This window comes from Quercus lobata, chromosome 10 (assembly GCF_001633185.2).
Source record: "Quercus lobata isolate SW786 chromosome 10, ValleyOak3.0 Primary Assembly, whole genome shotgun sequence".
NCBI lineage: Eukaryota > Viridiplantae > Streptophyta > Magnoliopsida > Fagales > Fagaceae > Quercus > Quercus lobata.
The window spans coordinates 8321414-8338824 of record NC_044913.1 but is presented as its reverse complement, the minus strand read 5'-3'; the positions used below and the strand labels follow the sequence as shown (position 1 = coordinate 8338824).

The 17411-nt window shown below is 40.9% G+C and overlaps 2 protein-coding genes across 2 annotated transcripts; one reads left to right on the top strand and one right to left on the bottom strand.

Annotated features, from left to right (window-relative positions):
• Positions 1 to 11: 11 nt before the first annotated feature.
• On the top strand, positions 12 to 2243 carry LOC115964292. The gene is made up of 4 exons (XM_031083631.1): positions 12 to 222; positions 497 to 1056; positions 1452 to 1679; positions 1743 to 2243. Exons 1-4 carry the CDS (start codon positions 12 to 14, stop codon positions 2241 to 2243), a joined length of 1500 nt encoding a protein of 499 aa, XP_030939491.1.
• Positions 2244 to 6216: 3973 nt separating this feature from the next.
• On the bottom strand, positions 6217 to 6990 carry LOC115964291. The gene has a single exon (XM_031083630.1). It carries the CDS (start codon positions 6988 to 6990, stop codon positions 6217 to 6219), a length of 774 nt encoding a protein of 257 aa, XP_030939490.1.
• Positions 6991 to 17411: the final 10421 nt, after the last annotated feature.

The following is a 17411-nucleotide window of genomic DNA, read 5'->3' as shown; positions in this document are numbered from 1 at the left end:
TGAATGAGCAGATGGGTTTAGGCCTTACATGGCATGACGTAGTTCACTTGTACGAGTGCCACCATCTCGACAAAGCGGGGTATTACCTTAAATCTCGGTCCGAGATTGTTAGGCTAATCTCCTGTCTTTCTAAATCCAATAAGAGTATGAAGGATGACTTTCTTATTGCCTCGGGAGAGTGGAGCGATAGTCCTCATTGTCCAACTCGGGCAGGAGATCTAGGTGCGGCGCCTTTAGGATCAATCCTTTGGGAAGGGGGTTTAACCCTTTAGTTTTATTTTCCTTTGATCAAAAATTCAAAATTTTTGTAATCTTAACTGCAATTTCCTTCACAGCTGTTTTGCAGATAGAGCACAAGTCGCTCCTCGGCTGAGCCATGTAAACGTTCAGGCCTTGAACTATCTGTTGAGGTCAGAGATCTACGTTCATAAGGACGGACAACTTCGTGCGGCTCATTTGATTTTGGGTTAAGAACCTTTGTCCTGCGCTTTCCTAGATGTCGGCCATTCCATAAGAGCTTGTAGTCCGAGGTTGGCGAGGATCGACGTGTCGAAACTGAGGTTTTTGGCTCGAGACGACCTTAGGCCGATCGTTTTACTTGGTATTCAGAATCCTCAGCCAGCCGTACAACTACTTCCACAAGATAATCCCGAAGTTGCAGCGTGTGTTGAAGAAGAGAGTGAATCATCTCGTCTTTCTCTTGAGGACGAGATAGACAAGTTCTACTTTGAGGAGGATATTCTAAAAGCTGCCCTGATCGAGCTTTCAGACGTTGAGGGAGAACAGGATAGAAACTCCGTGGTCAGCGCCCCTCTTATTATTGCCTGCTCTGAAAATTCTTCAGACGAGGAAGTGGACAACATGGCCTCCAACAAAGGAAAAAGTTTACGAGAGCTAATAGCTACCCGAGGAAAGGGGCAATCATCAAAGGCGCTTGCCAAGTCCCAGATTTCTATTCTTCCTCCTACTGCTCCGCAAATCCCTGCCAATGTCGGCTTGAAGGCTAATCCCGACCTGAAGAAGAAAAGGCCAGTTGAATCCCTCAAGGAAGGCGAGGTAGGTCCTCACTAGGGGGGTAAACAACAAAAAAGACTCGTGAGCACTGGGACAAAAGGGCTCCCTCTGTGGAGAGCCGAGAAGAGATAGAACGGGTCGAAGTGCGTGTGCATCCATGCTCTTGGAGCCCTCGACTCGAGGTGGATGGAGTAGCCATCCCTTATAATGCTTCAATCCGAGAGTATAATCGGGGCCGAGTGGGCTACATTGCTGAAGCCCTGGAGCAGCCCGTTCTCCTTCCCAGGGATATGGAGGTTTATAGGCAATTTTCACAGCTTGAACTCTTCTTATCCTTGAAGAGAGATCTTGCGATGGTAAGGCAATTCACCCTCTTATTGGCAAGATTGTTAGGTCATTTCATATTTTAACTTGTCATCTTGTCACTTCTTGTGCAGATCGCTCAAAAAGTATTTGTGGTTGAAGAGTGGTGTCGTGATAATCGTAAGTTAGCTGACATCGAAGCCCTCTCTCGTGCTGAGGTGGAGAAGTCCCTAGGAGCCCTCAAGCAGGAGCACCATGAGCTATCTAAGAAGCTCAAAGAGGCTGAGTCAGGCCGTAAGAGTGTTGAGGCTGGCTTGAAGATTGCTGAAAAACAAGCCGAAGATCAACGCCAAAAATTGTATGTGACTGAGACCAACCTTGCTACTGAAAAGCAAGCTGTGCTGGATCTCAAGGCGGCATTGTAGAAAGCCCAAGAAGAGGCTCGGCTTGCCAAGGAAGCAGTTCAGCTGGTCAAGGAAGTAGCTGAGGCTGAAAAAAGGGTTGCCTACCAGCTTGGGGCGGAAGAGACTGAGGCAATACTCTTCGAGGAGCTGCTAGAGGTATGTAGGGATTACTGCAGTATTTCATGGGCTCAGGCTCTTAATGCAGCAGGGATCCCTGCAGACTCTACCTTGAGATTGTCTGAGAATGTCTTCTTCCCTCCAGAGATCTGGAAGATCCTTGCCGATACCACTGAAGCTTCCGAGCAGCCAATGGTTGTTCCTGTTGCCATCCCCTTAGTTGAAATTGTCGGGGAATCTAGCCAAGTCGCCGTCTCGGTTAAGGATTTAGAGGAAGAGAAGGGTAAGGGCAAGGGTAAGGGAAAGAAACCCTCCTCCAAGGCCAAGGATCTCGCTAAGGAGACAATCACTGAGGCTGGGGGCCATGAGGCAGATCCAAAAGCCAAGGATGTTCCTCCTCCTTAGCTAGAGCAAAAAGAAGATCCTCCTGTTGAGGCTTAGCTCCTAGGGTTCCTTTTATTATTGCTATTTTTCTTTTATTTTGGATGGAAAATTGTATTGCCTATTGTTCTTTTGCAAAGACTTCTTATTGTACTATTTTGGTTATCAATACAAATGCTCTCTTTCTCTCTTTTTTTTTTTTTTTTTTTTTTTTTTTTTTTTTTTTTCTTTATGATCGATGTTGATGGAATTTCATTATATTGTTCTGAGTTAATGCTACTGTTTCTTTAGTTGATGTTTGCAACAACCCTACCGATATAGACAAATGAGAAGGGGCAGGACCGTGTAATGAACTTAGAACAATAGATGCTATCATGCAAAACTGTGAACATACCTTAGAATTGCATAGAAGTCCTAAGTTATTAATTTCCCCTAAGACTGTGGTCCGAGGTTTAAAACTTGGATAGATGTCATAAGTTATTAATTTCCCCTAAGTCTGTGGTCTGAGGAGCCATGCAGGACTTAGGTTCTGTTTTAAACTTGGATAGATGGAAGTGAATCGACAAATGCACGATGATCACAGGATACAATACAGGCATAGCTGTTTTCATTAATAATAATATCATTTCAAATTGTTTACATTCCATGGGTGAGGTACAGTTTTCTTGTCTAGATCCTCTAGATAATAAGCACCTATTCCTGCCACTAAGGTGATGCGATATGGTCCTTCCCAGTTGGGTCCCAGCTTACCCCAGGAAGGGTTCTTGGCGTTGCCAAAAATTCTTCTCATCACAAGGTCGTCTAGTCCTAGTGGCCTTAGTTTTACGTTAGTATCGTACCCTTACTTTAACTTTTGGTAGTAATAGGCCAATTGGATCATTGTCTTTTCTCTTTTCTCCTCAGCTAAGTCTAGACTTCTCCCTAGTAACTCGTTATTATTTCTTGGGGTAAAAGTATTGGATTTCAACGTTGGGAAGCTAGTTTCCAAGGGAAGCATGGCTTCGGCCCCATAAGTCATTGAAAAAGGAGTTTCTCCTGTTGACCGTCGCAGCGTGGTTCGGTAGGTCCATAAGACGTGTGGTAGTTCTTCCACCCATCTTCCCTTTGCATCATCCAGTCTCTTTTTCAGCCCGTTCACTATGACCTTATTCACAGCTTCGGCTTGCCCGTTTCCTTGGGGATAGGTTGGAGTGGAATATCGGTTTGTGATTCCAAAATTGCAGCAGTATTTCCTGAAGGTTTTACTATCAAATTGAAGACCGTTTTCGGAGATGAGGGTGTAAGAAGTTACAAAGTGCGTAATGATGTTTTTCCAAATGAACTTCTTTGCATCCATATCCCTGATGTTGGCTAACGGCTCGGCTTCTACCCATTTGGTGAAATAATCAGTGATTAAGTATCGTTTGTTCCCTGCTGCTTTCGGGAAAGGGCCGACAATATCTAGACCCCACTGAGCGAACGACCAAGGATTGGAGAGGGGGTTAAGGACTCCCCCCAGCTGGTGGATATTTGGGGCGAATCTTTGGCATTGATCACACTTCTTTGCATATTCTTGGGCCTCTCTCTGCATGTTCGGCCACCAGTACCCTTGGGCGAGTGCTCTGTGTGCTAGCGATCTTCCTCCCGTGTGACTCCCACAAATTTCCTCATGCAGTTCTTCAAGCAATGACTCTGATGCCTCTGGGTGTATGCACAGTAAGTATGGCCTAGAGTAGGAGCGCTTGTATAGCTTGTGGTCCTCTGACAACCAAAACCGAGGAGCATTCCTCTGTATCTTCTCGGCCTTCGATTTCTCTTCGAGTAATACATCATCTTTGAGGAAGTTCACTATGGGATCCATCCAGCTCGGATTCCTTTTGACTTGATGGATTCGAACTGTATCCTCTTTGGTTGTACCTATCTTGGATAAATCCTCAACAAGGATCATTCGGGGTAGATCCTGTGCAGAAGACATGGCAAGGGTGGCTAGTGAATCCACATGTGTTTTCCCGCTTCTAGAGACATGCGTCAAATTAAAAAATTCGAAGTCTGATTGCAGGCATTTGACTTGATCGAGGTATTCCTGCATTCTCGCATCTCTAGCCTCCAACTCGCCCCTCACCTAGCCTACGACCAGTCTGGAGTCCGAGAACGCTTCTATCGCCTTGTCGCCCATTTTTTGCACCATGACCATTCCTTGCAGCAAAGCCTCATACTCGGCTTCATTGTTTGTAGCCGAGAACCCAAGTCTTAATGACTTTTCGATGGTAATCCTTTCAGGCGATATTAGAACTAGCCCTACCTTCGATCCTTTTTGGTTTCCCCCGCCATCCACATAGACCTTCCATCGTGAGGCTCCTTATACAGAGATTATGCCAACCGATTTTTCATCCATGTTTTCCTCCTCGGTTACTGCTTCTACAGTGGGTTCAGCAAATTCAGCAACTAGATCCGCGAGGACTTGGCCCTTGACAGAGGTCCTAGGCATGTATTTAATATCGAAAGCCCCTAGAAGCGTACTCCACATGGCGATTCTTCTTGTGTAATTGGCGCTTCGGAGCACCGATCGGAGGAGGAGTTGAGTCAGGACAATGACCATGTGTGCCTGAAAGTAGTGGGGAAGTTTTCGCGCAGCATGCACTACTGCAAGAATTGCCTTTTCCAGTGGTAAGTAGCGCACTTCAGCTTCATGTAACGATTTACTTACGTAATATACCGGTCGTTGTATCCCATTATCAACCCATATTAATACCAAGCTTACAGCGTGAGAGGCCACTGCTATGTATGCGAACAAAACCTCGTCGGTGTCAGGGCTAGACATGATGGGTGGCTGTGACAGATATTCTTTAAGTTGCTGGAAGGCTAAGACACAATCCTCGGACCATTCAAATCCTTTTCACTTATTCATCAAGAGGAAGAAAGGTCGGCATCGGTTTGCAGATCGGGAGATGAACTGATTCAACGCTGCGATCATACCGATGAGTTTCTGTACTTCTTTTGGGTTCCGAGGAGCTTGTAGGCTATTAATCGCTTTGATTTGGTCCGGGCTTACCTCTATTCCTCTGTGAGTTACCATATAGCCCAGAAATTTCCCAGACCTAACCCCAAATGAACACTTAGAAGCATTGAGGCTCAGCTTGTGCTCCCTTAAGATACTAAAAATGACTTCAAGGTCTTTCACGTGCTCGGACACCACTTTACTTTTTACTACCATATTGTCTATGTAGACTTCAATAGCCTTGCCTAATTGTGGTTCGAACATCCTGGTCATCATCCTTTGGTAGGTTGACCTTGCATTCTTTAAACCGAAAGGCATCACCTTATAGTGGTAGTTTCCGACGGGTGTCATGAACGCTGTTTTCTCCTAATCTTCTAGAGCCAGTGGTATCTGATGATAACCCTGGAAGGCATCCAGGAAGCTCATTCGGGGGTGGCCTATAGTCGCATCTACCAACCGGTCAATCCGAGGCAATGGGAACGGGTCCCTCGGGCATGCCTTGTTTAAGTCTGTGAAGTCTACGCGGACTTGCCACTTGCCCGTCTTCTTTCTTACCACCACCGTATTTGCCAACCATTTGGGTAAAAGACTTCTTTGGTAGCCCCTGCCTTTTTCAGCTTCATCACTTCATCCCTAACAGCGTCAGCATGCTCTTTCGATGGGTGCCGGGGTGGCTACTTCTTTGGAATAGAAGATGGGTTAATGTTTAGGTAGACAAATAAGACTAGGGTCAACCCCCGGGGCATCGTAGGCATTCCATGCAAATACATCAACGTTCCTGCTCAGAAACCCGATCAGTTCCTCTTTTTCTTGAAGAGGTAATTTCGAGCCGACTTGGAAAAATCCTTTTGGCTTATTGTCAACGGCAACCATTTCCAAACTTTCACATTTTATCTCATCGGCTAGTTCGTTGACTTGTGCTGCCGAGGTTGTTGATTGCTAAAAGTTCTTCACAGAAGCCGAGGACTCGACATTGGACCGGCGTGAGATGATGGCCACAATGCATTGCCTAGCCATGGCTTAATCTCCACCAATCTCTTCTACTTGGCCCCCCGACAGGTATTTTACCTTCAGGTGAAGTGTAGAAGACATAGCTCCTAGGGTGTGGAGCCAAGGTCTGGCTATTATGGCCGTGTAGGGTGAGTAGGCGTCGACCACGATAAAATCCACCTCCACCACCTCTAATCCGGTCTGTATAGGTAATCTGATTTGTCCTTTTGATATGACAGCCTTCCCTTCAAAACTTATAAGAGGAGAGTCATAAGCCATTAAGTCTTCAGGCTTTAGGTTCAGCCTCCTGTACAGATCAGGGCACATCACTTCCACTGCACTGCCCGGATCTACTAGTACCCTCTTCACGTCGAACCCTCCAATCCTCAACGTAACTACCAAAGCATCGTCGTGAGGTTGGATAGTTCCCCCCTTATCCTCATCCAAGAACCCCAACATTAGTGAGTTTCCCTTTTTAGGTCTTTTGGACTCCCTTTCATTATCCTTGGTGGGGAGCCGAGCCACGAATAGCACCCCAGAGGGAAAAGAGCCGGTTCTCCCTGGGGCGGCGAGGATGATGTGTATCGTCCCCATGGGAGGTCTCAAAGATACATCTTTCCAAGGCTCTTGAACTGCCTGGCCCAGATGACCACTAGAGTGGTGTAAAAGGTGGCGTAACTTTCCTTCTCGAACCAACTGATCCAGGTGATTCCATAGATTCTTGCAATCCTCGGTGGTATGCCCGTGGTCTTGATGATAATGATAATACAGATTCTGGTTGCGCTTTGAGAAGTCTCCGGCCATTTGAAGAAAGGCTCATTTTTAACTTTCTCCAGAACTTGTTGCACCGGCTTTCTGAATATGACACTAACCGTTTGCATGTTGGTTTGTCTAGCCTGTCTCGAAAAATCCCTTCTCTATTGGTTACTATTATATCGTTTCGACCTGTAATCATTCCCTTTGGGGGGGATGATCTTCTCTTTTCCTTTCCCTTGTAGCTGGTCCTCTTCCACCCTTTTGTATTTATTAATCCTATCCATCAGTTGGCGAACGTTGGTGACAGGTTTACCAGTTAGAGACTTCCTTAAGCCGTGCTCAGTGGGGAGACCACTTTTGAATGTGCTGATGGCGATGTCATCGTGGTTTTCATCCATCTCGTTATACATCTCCCAATACCTATCCGAATACATCTTTAAGGTTTCCCCCTTGTGTATAGACAAGGATAATAATGAACTTAGGGGTCGAGGGACTCTGCTGTTTGTAATAAAGCGAGAGCAAAAAACTTGAGTGAGTTGCTTATAGGAATCTATGGAGTTCGTCTTCAAGCTGTTGAACCATCTCATCACCACGAGTCCCAGGCTGGAAGGAAAAACTTTGCACATCAGACCCTTATTTTGGGAATGGATAGCCATTCTTTGGTTAAACTGGCTCACATGCTTTACGGGGTCTGCTCGGCCGTTGTAGATGGCAAACGTAGGTTGATTGAAGCGCCGAGGTAATTTAGCCCCCTCTATCTTATGCGCAAAGGGTGATCTGGAGATCTGATCCAGCGCCTTGTTCATGGCATCATTACCCAAACCCTTGCTAGATGGGCTCTTATATTTTCGTTCAAGGCGTGACTCCTTTTAGTAGGAAAAGGTTTCACTTGGGAGAGTTCTTGATCTCCGCCTGTAACTGACATCCTCTTCCTCGTTAGAAGATGTATCTGAGCTGGAAAGGGACTGCCTTCGCTGTGCACGGCGCAACTTCTTTTTCAGGTCGTCTATCTCTCGATGCATGGCCTGATAGTTGTTTTGCCTTTGGGATATGCGACTACCTACTTGGGAGTGGCTTTGGCTCGTCTGAGTAGCGCTTCCCTCTTTGTTTCTTCCATTGCCTGGATTTGGCCCAGGGTCAAGAGGATTATTTTGCCTCTGAGGCCTAATAGGTTCTGTCTGCTGAGGGTCAGCTTGGTGTGGATTTTCTTGGTGTGGACTTGATCCTGCCATGCTTAACCGTTGTACTTACTAACACTCAAGTTCTCCCCACAGACGGTGCCAATTGTAGGGGCATAGTTTTTGGAGCCCAAACCCCAATCGTGTGAAGTCTTGATCCAAAAAGCCCAACACAATGAATTTTTGTAGAGTATGGGTTAAAAAACTAAGTTTAGATAAGTTAGACAGAGGCTTGCATGGGATAAAGGTACACATGGACAAGAACAAAAGCCATTACGTTGAAAAATCTCACAGTTCGAGGAGATTCAAAATTTAATTTATGTATGCAGACTAGTACATTAGGGTTTCTTTACATGCCATAGTCTTCTGCCTTACTTTTTCTACCCCTCCCCCCTCTTATGGGGGTTTCTATACATTATATAGACCCTTCCTTATCATCTGGGCTTTGCACTTGTTGATCATCCAAGCCTCCACTTGAGCACCTATCCCATCAGACACCTTTTTCAGTCCTTTGTGAGTTGTGGTAGCCAAGGTAACACTGTTCAGGGGTCTTCTCCACATTAATGCGGCTAGGAAAGTAATTGTAGTGCATTCAATGTGGTGGTGGCAGCTTTTGCTGAGATATTTTGTGTTTCCTTCCTTTTCACGTATTTAGGGGATGGGCTTCAGTGGCTTGGATGTACCTCTGCTTCGGATTTTCAGTGTTCGAGGAGGAATTCCTCCTCGGACCTTTTTTCTTTATTTCCCGTGATAGGCTTAATACGGATCGCTTAAGCCACTTTGTCTCCTTGGATGGGCTGCCTCCTCAGACGGGCTCAAGACCCAACTCGTTATTTTGGGCCATAGTCCTCCACATTAATTATTTTAAATTACTTAAAACTTTTGATAATAGAATTAGAGCTGAAGTAGAATTTTAAATTTCTTGAAAGTAAGATAATAGAGATTTATAGTATATGAATAAAATTATTTTTAATATTTTCTTAATTATTATTAAACAAAACTACCTGTTTTTTCTTCTTGTTTTTCCTTCCCAAGATGGAAATGGTTTTTCCTAAAAAAAAAAAAGAAAAAGAAAAAAAAAGATGGAAATGGTTGGAATGGCCTGTATGGCAAGTGTTGTGATAAAATATTTTCAATGTTACTTGAAACTCTTCGGCATTGTCTTTGTGTTTGTTAATTTTCTTATTTATTTATTTCTCTTGTCAAGATAATATTTTATTTTCTATTTGTATATGTTAAATGATCCAACTCAAATCTTCTTATCTAAGGTCCAAACTCCTAAGTCCCAATCAAGAGTTTTCTATTATTCATTATTCAATTTCAACTTTCTAAATCCAAAATCAAAATATATACCATGAAAAGAAAAGTTTCAACACAGTCTATATTTGTAAAGGAAGATCAAATGAGGAGATGACGTTAGTTTGATGGCATATTCAAACCCAATATTGTCTCGATCACAATAGTCACATTATAAGAGCATTCGCATCTGGAATGCTAAATGCCATATGTTACTTTTATTTAGCATAAAAGCCCAAAACAACCTCTGCATCCAGACTTGTAAAAAGTTACTATTGCAAAAAATTTTTAATTGTGCTACAATGCAATTCTACATTTAGAATCGCACTGTAGCTCAATTGTAAAAAAAAAAAAAAAAAAAAAAAATTTATTCTACTTTTTAATTCCGGAAATTTCTCTCTCCTCTCTCTCATTATTTCTCTTCTCTTCTCTCTTTCTCATCTACTCTCTCCTCTCTTCAGACCCAAACACCATCCTCCTCCCAAATCCAAATTCACACATCAATGATCAAACATAAACAAAATAACATCAGAGACAAAACACTAGATAGCAACCCAACCTAGTTTTGAAATAGCAAAACTTGATTCAAAGGAAAAACTACATCACAGTGGTTCATTTTTTTTTGGTGGGTTACGATCTAGGTCGTGTTTTGTGTTCTAGGTTCTAGGTTTTTTTATCTTATTTTTGATGCCTAAAGGAAGAGGTGAGTATGGCTGAGATTGGTGGAGATTGGTGGGTTTTTGGGTTTAAATTGGTGTAGGGTTTTGGCTTGGTTTGAACTGATGCTTTGATGTTTTTTTTTTTTTTTTTTTTTTTTTTTTTTTTTTTTTTTTTTTTAATGTGGTTTTGGTTTTGGTTTGATGGTCCGGTGGGTGGTGTTAGGATATGTGGGGGTGACTATGTGTTGAATTGTTTTGGTTTTATCTGTTGTGGCCGATGCTAGAGGTTGAGGGAGAAAGAGAGGAAAATGAGGAGAAAAAGAGAAGTAGTAAAAAAAAAAGGAATAAAATAGAATATTTAAATAAAATGGGAAAAAAAAAAAGTTTGGGATGTTGGGCGTATTGTAAAATAGTATAGTATAATTGATAAAGTAGCTTTTTGGAATGTTAAAATAAGATGAGATAGAATTTTAAGATGTGAATGCTCTAATAGTTCATCTCGAATGAGTTGCACCGCCACACATTTGGTTTGAAGAGCTCACGCCACATTTGGTTTTCTTCAGTTTATTTTTGAAGATTTTGAATTTTATTCACTTGTATGTGATTTCTTCTTTCTAATTAATATATTTGATTATCTCAAATGAATTCAATTTGGCTGATTTTTTTTTCTTTTGTTTTGGTTTTCTTTTTCTTTTAATTAAGGCCACGTGACATATCACGTGACAACTTAGAAAGCATGAAAAATAATTTAATCTATATATATATATATATATATATATATAACCAAAGTTTTTGAAACTCCCACAATTTTTCACATCAGTACAATATTTCAAAAAAAAAAACATAAACCAAAAAAAAAAAAAAAAACTTTTTTAAACTAAAAAAAAAAAAAAAAAAGCGCAAGGAATTTTCTAAAACCCAAACCCGATATAGACACTGCCTTCTCCTCTTTGCCTCTTCTGTTCTCTCTGCCTCTCTTAAATCTCAAACCCCACAGGCGCCGGCCTTCCACTCCTTTAGTGGCTGAAAGTTTTTAATTTGAGACTTTACCATCAAACCAGATTCTCTCCGCAAACATTACCTGTAAGTTTTTTATTTTGTTTTATAATTTTGGCTGTTAAATATGATTTAGGGTTTCATTTTTGATTCTTTGCCTCTTCCGTTCTCTCTGCCTCTCTCAATTCTTAAACCCCTAAACTATAGTCCACGGGCGCCAGCCTCCTACTCCTTTAGTGGCAGAAAGTTTTTGATTTTCAGACTTTACCATCAGACTAGATTCTCTCCGCAAACATTACCGGTAAGTTTTTTATTTTGTTCTATAATTTTGGTTTTCGTTTTTGGTTGTTAAATATGATTTAGGGTTTCATTTGGGAGTGTTTCTTTTGAATGATTAGCTTAGATTGATGGGTTTGGAGCCCGTAGTGGGTTTTATTAATTTCAATTATTGGCCGCGAGAAAATCCGTTTGGGATTTTAGATTGAATTTTTATATATGTAGATTGAAAATTGCATCAAGTTTGTGAGTTCAGGGGTTACTTAATGGAAAAGTGATTATTTTTAAAGTATGAAAGTAACCATTGTGTTGGATTTGATTGTCTGAATGGCTTATATGGGTTTGATTCTTTGGATTGATAACATACCAGGGTTAATTTTAGTTTTATGTTTTATGGATAAGATTTATTTGGGCTGTTACTGGATGTTTTACTTAACCATGAATTCCAGCTTAGCTTTTGGCTACAGGAATGAAGCCAGAATCTGTTGTTGAATTGAGTGAACAAGATGCGGTAAGTCAGAGTTAGCAATTCTTTATTTCCCCCTTTGTTGTGTTTTGTGTAAGGAGTTTTGCACCCAAAAAAAGGTGATGGCTTGAATGAATAATACAAGTTAAGGTTTATACTATACTTGATGCTCATCTTTTGGGATAGTAATGATATTTCCTATCCTTTTATTAGATGAGCATCCTTGGCATGCCCTTGATGTTTTTGTGAGTCATTTGTTTGTGTTTGGATCTTTTTCTTGAGGATTTTGAGAAGAAATGAAGCAAAAATGGAGTTTGTAGAGAGTGACACGGAGTGTTTGGGTTAGTTTCAGTTAAGAGAGAAAGTGAATAGTTATAAAAAGTTCGAGGGAAAACTGAAAAAGGTTTTAAAAACTGCCCTTACTGTGCAAAACACGCGTTTTTCGCGACTGAGGTAAGTCGCCAGAAAGTCGCTAGTTTCACACGCCAAAACACTTCAAGCCAAAAGTTTTGAAAAAATTTGCTAAGTGTTTTTTCGCAACTGGAAGTCTCACTCACGAGGGAGTTGCGAGTTGAGTCACGAAAATCTTTGTGTACCCCTCGCGACTAGACCTTCCACTCACAAACAAGTCGCCAAAACCGACTCGCGAGAATGCGACTGTGACATGCGACTTGTCTGACTCGCGATTGAGTTGCCAAAACAGGGCAACACTGTTTTTGAAATTTTCAATTTTTTTTGTAGAAACAAAATACTTTCCAAAAACAACTTAAACACTTAAAAATCTTTTTGTGTTTGAATCAATAAAGATTGAGCATGTGAAAGCACATTTTATCAAGTACAATCACACAAATGAATATGACATTTATTGAACATAAACTTGTGTGTTGTGTGTGGATATCAACAATGAGATAGTCTTTAGTCTACTGTGAAGCTTTAATGATCGATTCAACCAAGGCCCACAATTAGCACTAGATCATGTGACCCATCTCAATTATAGAAGTATGCATATATGACCTCCCACAAGACTTGATTACATAACTTGGAGCTTTACTTTTGGATCCAATTTCAATCAAAACATTTGATCTTTTTGATCCTTTTGAAACAATCACATCTCATTGTGAGAATAATGTTTGATATTTTACCTTAATGAGATAGCCTTTGGCTTTTTGAAAAATCATACACTTTATTTTTGGTCGCTTTCCCTTTTTCCTAGTCGAATACTAGTAAGTACGACAGGCTTTTGCAGCTCAATATCTTTTTACATTTGGTGAGCTCTTTTTAGCAAAAAAAATAAAAAGTGGGAAGATATATAGGCACAAGTCTATGCATGTCTCAAGATCAACATAACCATTCATTAATCATTCATGACAAGTTTGAAGATTTATTTACAACAGTCATATAGATTTCAAGATTTCTTCTACAGTGATAAGAGTGCAAAGGAACAAGCTACGCTCGTAAATGCACAAAGCCATTAGCAGGCAAAACAAGTTTTGAGACAAAACTCAACAATGTCAATCAAATTTTTTTGATTTTCTACTTTTTATGTGGTTTTTGGATTTTTGACACATAAGAAGGAAAAGATTGATCAAAAGCAACAACAAAAATGAATGAAAGTATGCAAAAACAGACAAACAAATTTCAACCCACACAATTAATAATCAAACAACTAAACAAAGTCACAAAGCATAGGAAGTATTGATGCATGGACCTATTGTAATGTTTATGCATGAGTACCATTTTTCACCCACACGTCACTTGCGTTTGGGGTGATTTCCTTATAGGATTGGGTACGGGAGTTAGGGCTTTCAAACCTTCGTGTGAAGCTTTCCAAGCAGTTGGTGAATGCACCAATCATCTTCATCACGTCCATCATTCCGGGATCACCATTTCAATCTCTTGATGGTTCACCAGCCCAATTTCTCCTGTCATTTCTAGGTCCTCATGACCTTGGAGCAGTTGCACTATTCATTGCTCTCAGCTTTTGACAATTTGGTCGAGTATGCCCTTGAAGTCCGCAGTGATGACACATATAGTTCGATCTAAGACCTCTTTGTGGTCGTGGACGAGACTTGGCTCGGGATTCAGACTAGCCCACATATTAATTACGGAGGTTGTTCAATATCCGTTGGTCCTCCACATTCCTCTTCTCCTCCATCTTGGGCTTTTTAGCAGTAGGGCCAACTTCAAATGGCTCTTTGGCCTTTATAAACTTCACTTCTTTGGTGATATTTCCCGATGAGCTACTCCCTCCGGTATATCCCAACCTAGATTTCTCTTAAAAATGCTTTTGAGATGAAATAACATCATCTAGCTTCTTGGTGGAGACCTTCTCTATTTTGGTATTTTCTTGCACAACCTCTTGCTCAAGAAATCTCACTTTTGTGTAAGCTTCTGATAGCTCACCATTCAGTGTCTCTATCTCACATTTGGCCTCCTTATAGCGAATTAGGAGACTTTTATAGTCATCTTTTGCCTTCTTCATCTTTTTCACAGCTGCCTTGGCCACCCTTGTGTACTCACCCGACTTCTCCAGGAGTGAGTTATAATTCTCTTGAAGATTGGCTGTGCTTTCATCTTTTTCTGCATCTGATTCTTCAACAACTCCTAATGATTTTTCATCACTATGCTCTCCAAGCTCTTGTACAAGCAAATTCAACTCATCTGAAGACTCAATATGGGCAATAGTCATAAAAGCAGAGTAATTCCCTTCTTCATCACAGCTTTCCTCAGAATCAGAGTTGGATGAATCTGAGTCACTCAGTGTTGTGGCATACACCTTGCCTTTTGATTTCAAATATTTCAGACATTCTTTCTTAAAGTGTCCATGCTCGTTGCATTCAAAACAAGTGACACCTTATGTAGATTGGGATTCTTTTCCATCTTTCTTTTTGAATTCCCTTTCTCCCTTCCTGAACTTTGGAATTTCCCTTTATCACCAAATTTACCTTTATTCTTGAATTTCAAGAATTTTCGGAAATTTTTCACAAGGTATGCAACATCTTTGTCAACCACATCTTCATCCGATGAGTCATGGATTTCCAACCTTTCATTAAGAGCAAGAGATTTGCTCTTTCGTTGAGTGGGCAGTGACAATTCATAAGTCTGAAGAGAACCAATCAGCTCTTGGACTTTGATGTCATCAAGGTCCTTGCTCTCTTCAATCGCTGTCACTTTGGCACGAAAGTTTTTCGGCAATGACCGAAGGATCTTCCTTACTATTTTAGAATCCTCCGTTTTCTCCCCCAAATTGAACTTGCTGACAACCACCTCATTCAGCTTGCTATAGAAAGAGTCAAAGGACTCATCCTCACTCATTTTGAGCTCCTCAAACCGAGTGGTCAGCATCTGCAGCTTGGTGTCTTTCACTTTCTTCGTGCCTTCGTAGGTGGTCTCCAATATCTCCCATGCTTCTTTGGTAACGGTAATGTGAGAAATCCTGTGAAACTCATCTGGAGACACATCACAGAAAATCGCGTTAAGTGCTTTATTGTTAGCATTAGATGCGGCGAGTGCTGCCTTATCCCATATGGATTTGGCTGCCTCAGGCCTGGTCCAACCTATATCAACAGCATCCCAAACTGATTCATCAATGAAACATAAAAATGCTCTCATGTGAACCTTCCAAAATGTATAATTACTATCATCAAAATATGGAGGTGCATTTAGGGATTGAGACCAGTCCATCTTAATATGGGGTCAAGGATCACACTATGGTAATGAAACCAATAACAGTGTACCTGCTCTGATACCAAATGAAAGTTCAATTAGTGTATAAAACACTATGAATGTTTAGACCCCTAATAACAAAAGTACCAATTCAAACTTTATGACAAACAATAAGTGTGTGAAAAATGAACATAAGCTATAAACAGAATTGGTAAACAATCTAAGCCAATTAAAATCACATTCACAGCAGAAAATAAAAGGCAAAGATTAAGGGAAGAGAGATGCAAACACAAGGACAACACATGATGTGTTATCGAAGAGGAAACCGAAGCCTTCGGTGTAAAACCTCTCTGCCACCCTCAAAGCGGTAAGTAATCCACTAGAAAATGTAGTTGGGATACATGAACAGTAATAGACCCTCCAAGCCTAATCTACCCAGTGTGCCTAAGCCCTCCAAACTTCTTGCTCCAACGAGGTTGCGCCAAACTTATTTCTTTTCTAGTTTCCCGGATTCCGCTACTTAACCATAGCATCAACCAATGTGAAATTGGTTCCTTCTTAACTGCTTCCCAAAACACCAAACAACCCTCTCACAGTAATGGATATGGTAAGAAAAGGTTTTGGTAAAAAGTCTCTCAAGGATTTAACAATGGAGAGGAAGAGAGTTGAGAAATTTGAAGAGTCTCTTAATGAAGATTGGGGATGAATCAATCTTGTTTTTCTCTAGGGTTTCTCTCTCAAAATTTTCTCTGGAAGCTCCCTTTCTTTCGTGGGTATAAGGGGTATTTATACTAGGGTGAGAATGGAATGTGAAGAGTCAAGTTTTTCAAAATAGGGCTGGCTCGTGGCTTGGCCTTGCGGCTTGATTGAGTCGCGAGTTCCAGCCGCGAGGTAACTGAATGACCAGTTGTCATATTTTGTCCTGTAGTACTCCAGTTGGCATGATGCTTCAACTTCTGGCATGCTTGGCACGTGTGCAGCTTCTGGCGGCTTGCAGCTGCGAGTCACCCACGAGATCCAGTCGTGAGTCCCTATTTTTCTTGCACACTCTTGAGCATTTCTTCACACTATCTCACTCACTACCCTTACAAGAATCCTACCTAAATACAGGGTTTCTACTTGCTGAAATACAAGTAAATTTGGCACGGAATGGTTGATTAAATTCAACCTTATATTTTTTTTTTCACTTCGTTTAATCTAATTCAGAAAACCCATGTTTTATTTGTAAAAATTAAAAGCTAATTCAGTGGAGCGTCCTTTCTAGGCAAGCATGGTGGAATTAGTAAAATTTTTGAAAATTTTCCTGCATATATAAAATATTTCGGTAATTGCCAATAAATTAAGTAAATAAACATTTTTGCTTCTAATGGAACTTTGTTGAATTTCAGTATAATATCATTCTGTTCCTTGTTAATATGTTCTGCACTGTTATTTATTTTCAAGTTCCATTCTCAACAACCAATATCTTTGATCCTTGCTATTTATTTATTTCAATACATGCAATATCTTCGATCCTTGCTATTTATTTATTTCAATACATTATCTTTGATCCTTGCTAGCCAAGAAGATTCTTCAAGTACTAATATCTATTGCATCTATATATACTAGCCAAAATATGGAGTTGCAACCACATTAAGAGGAAATTTTCTATGATTAAATACTGCTATAGATTCAGTCTGTCATGTCCACATTCCCTCCTTTTGTCCCTCCAGGCAGTGTCCAATCAAAGTTGTACACAATATTTGCCAAAACAAGCTTGACAGTGGTTATGGAAAAGGAAATTCCTAGGCAACCCCTCCTTCCAGCTCCAAATAGGATCAACTGAAAGTCATGTTCTTTAAAATCTATAGAAGAAGTCAAGAACTTTTCCAACTGAAATTTCTCTAGATTGTCCCATAACCCAGGGTTTCTTCCAATTGCCCTTACATTGAT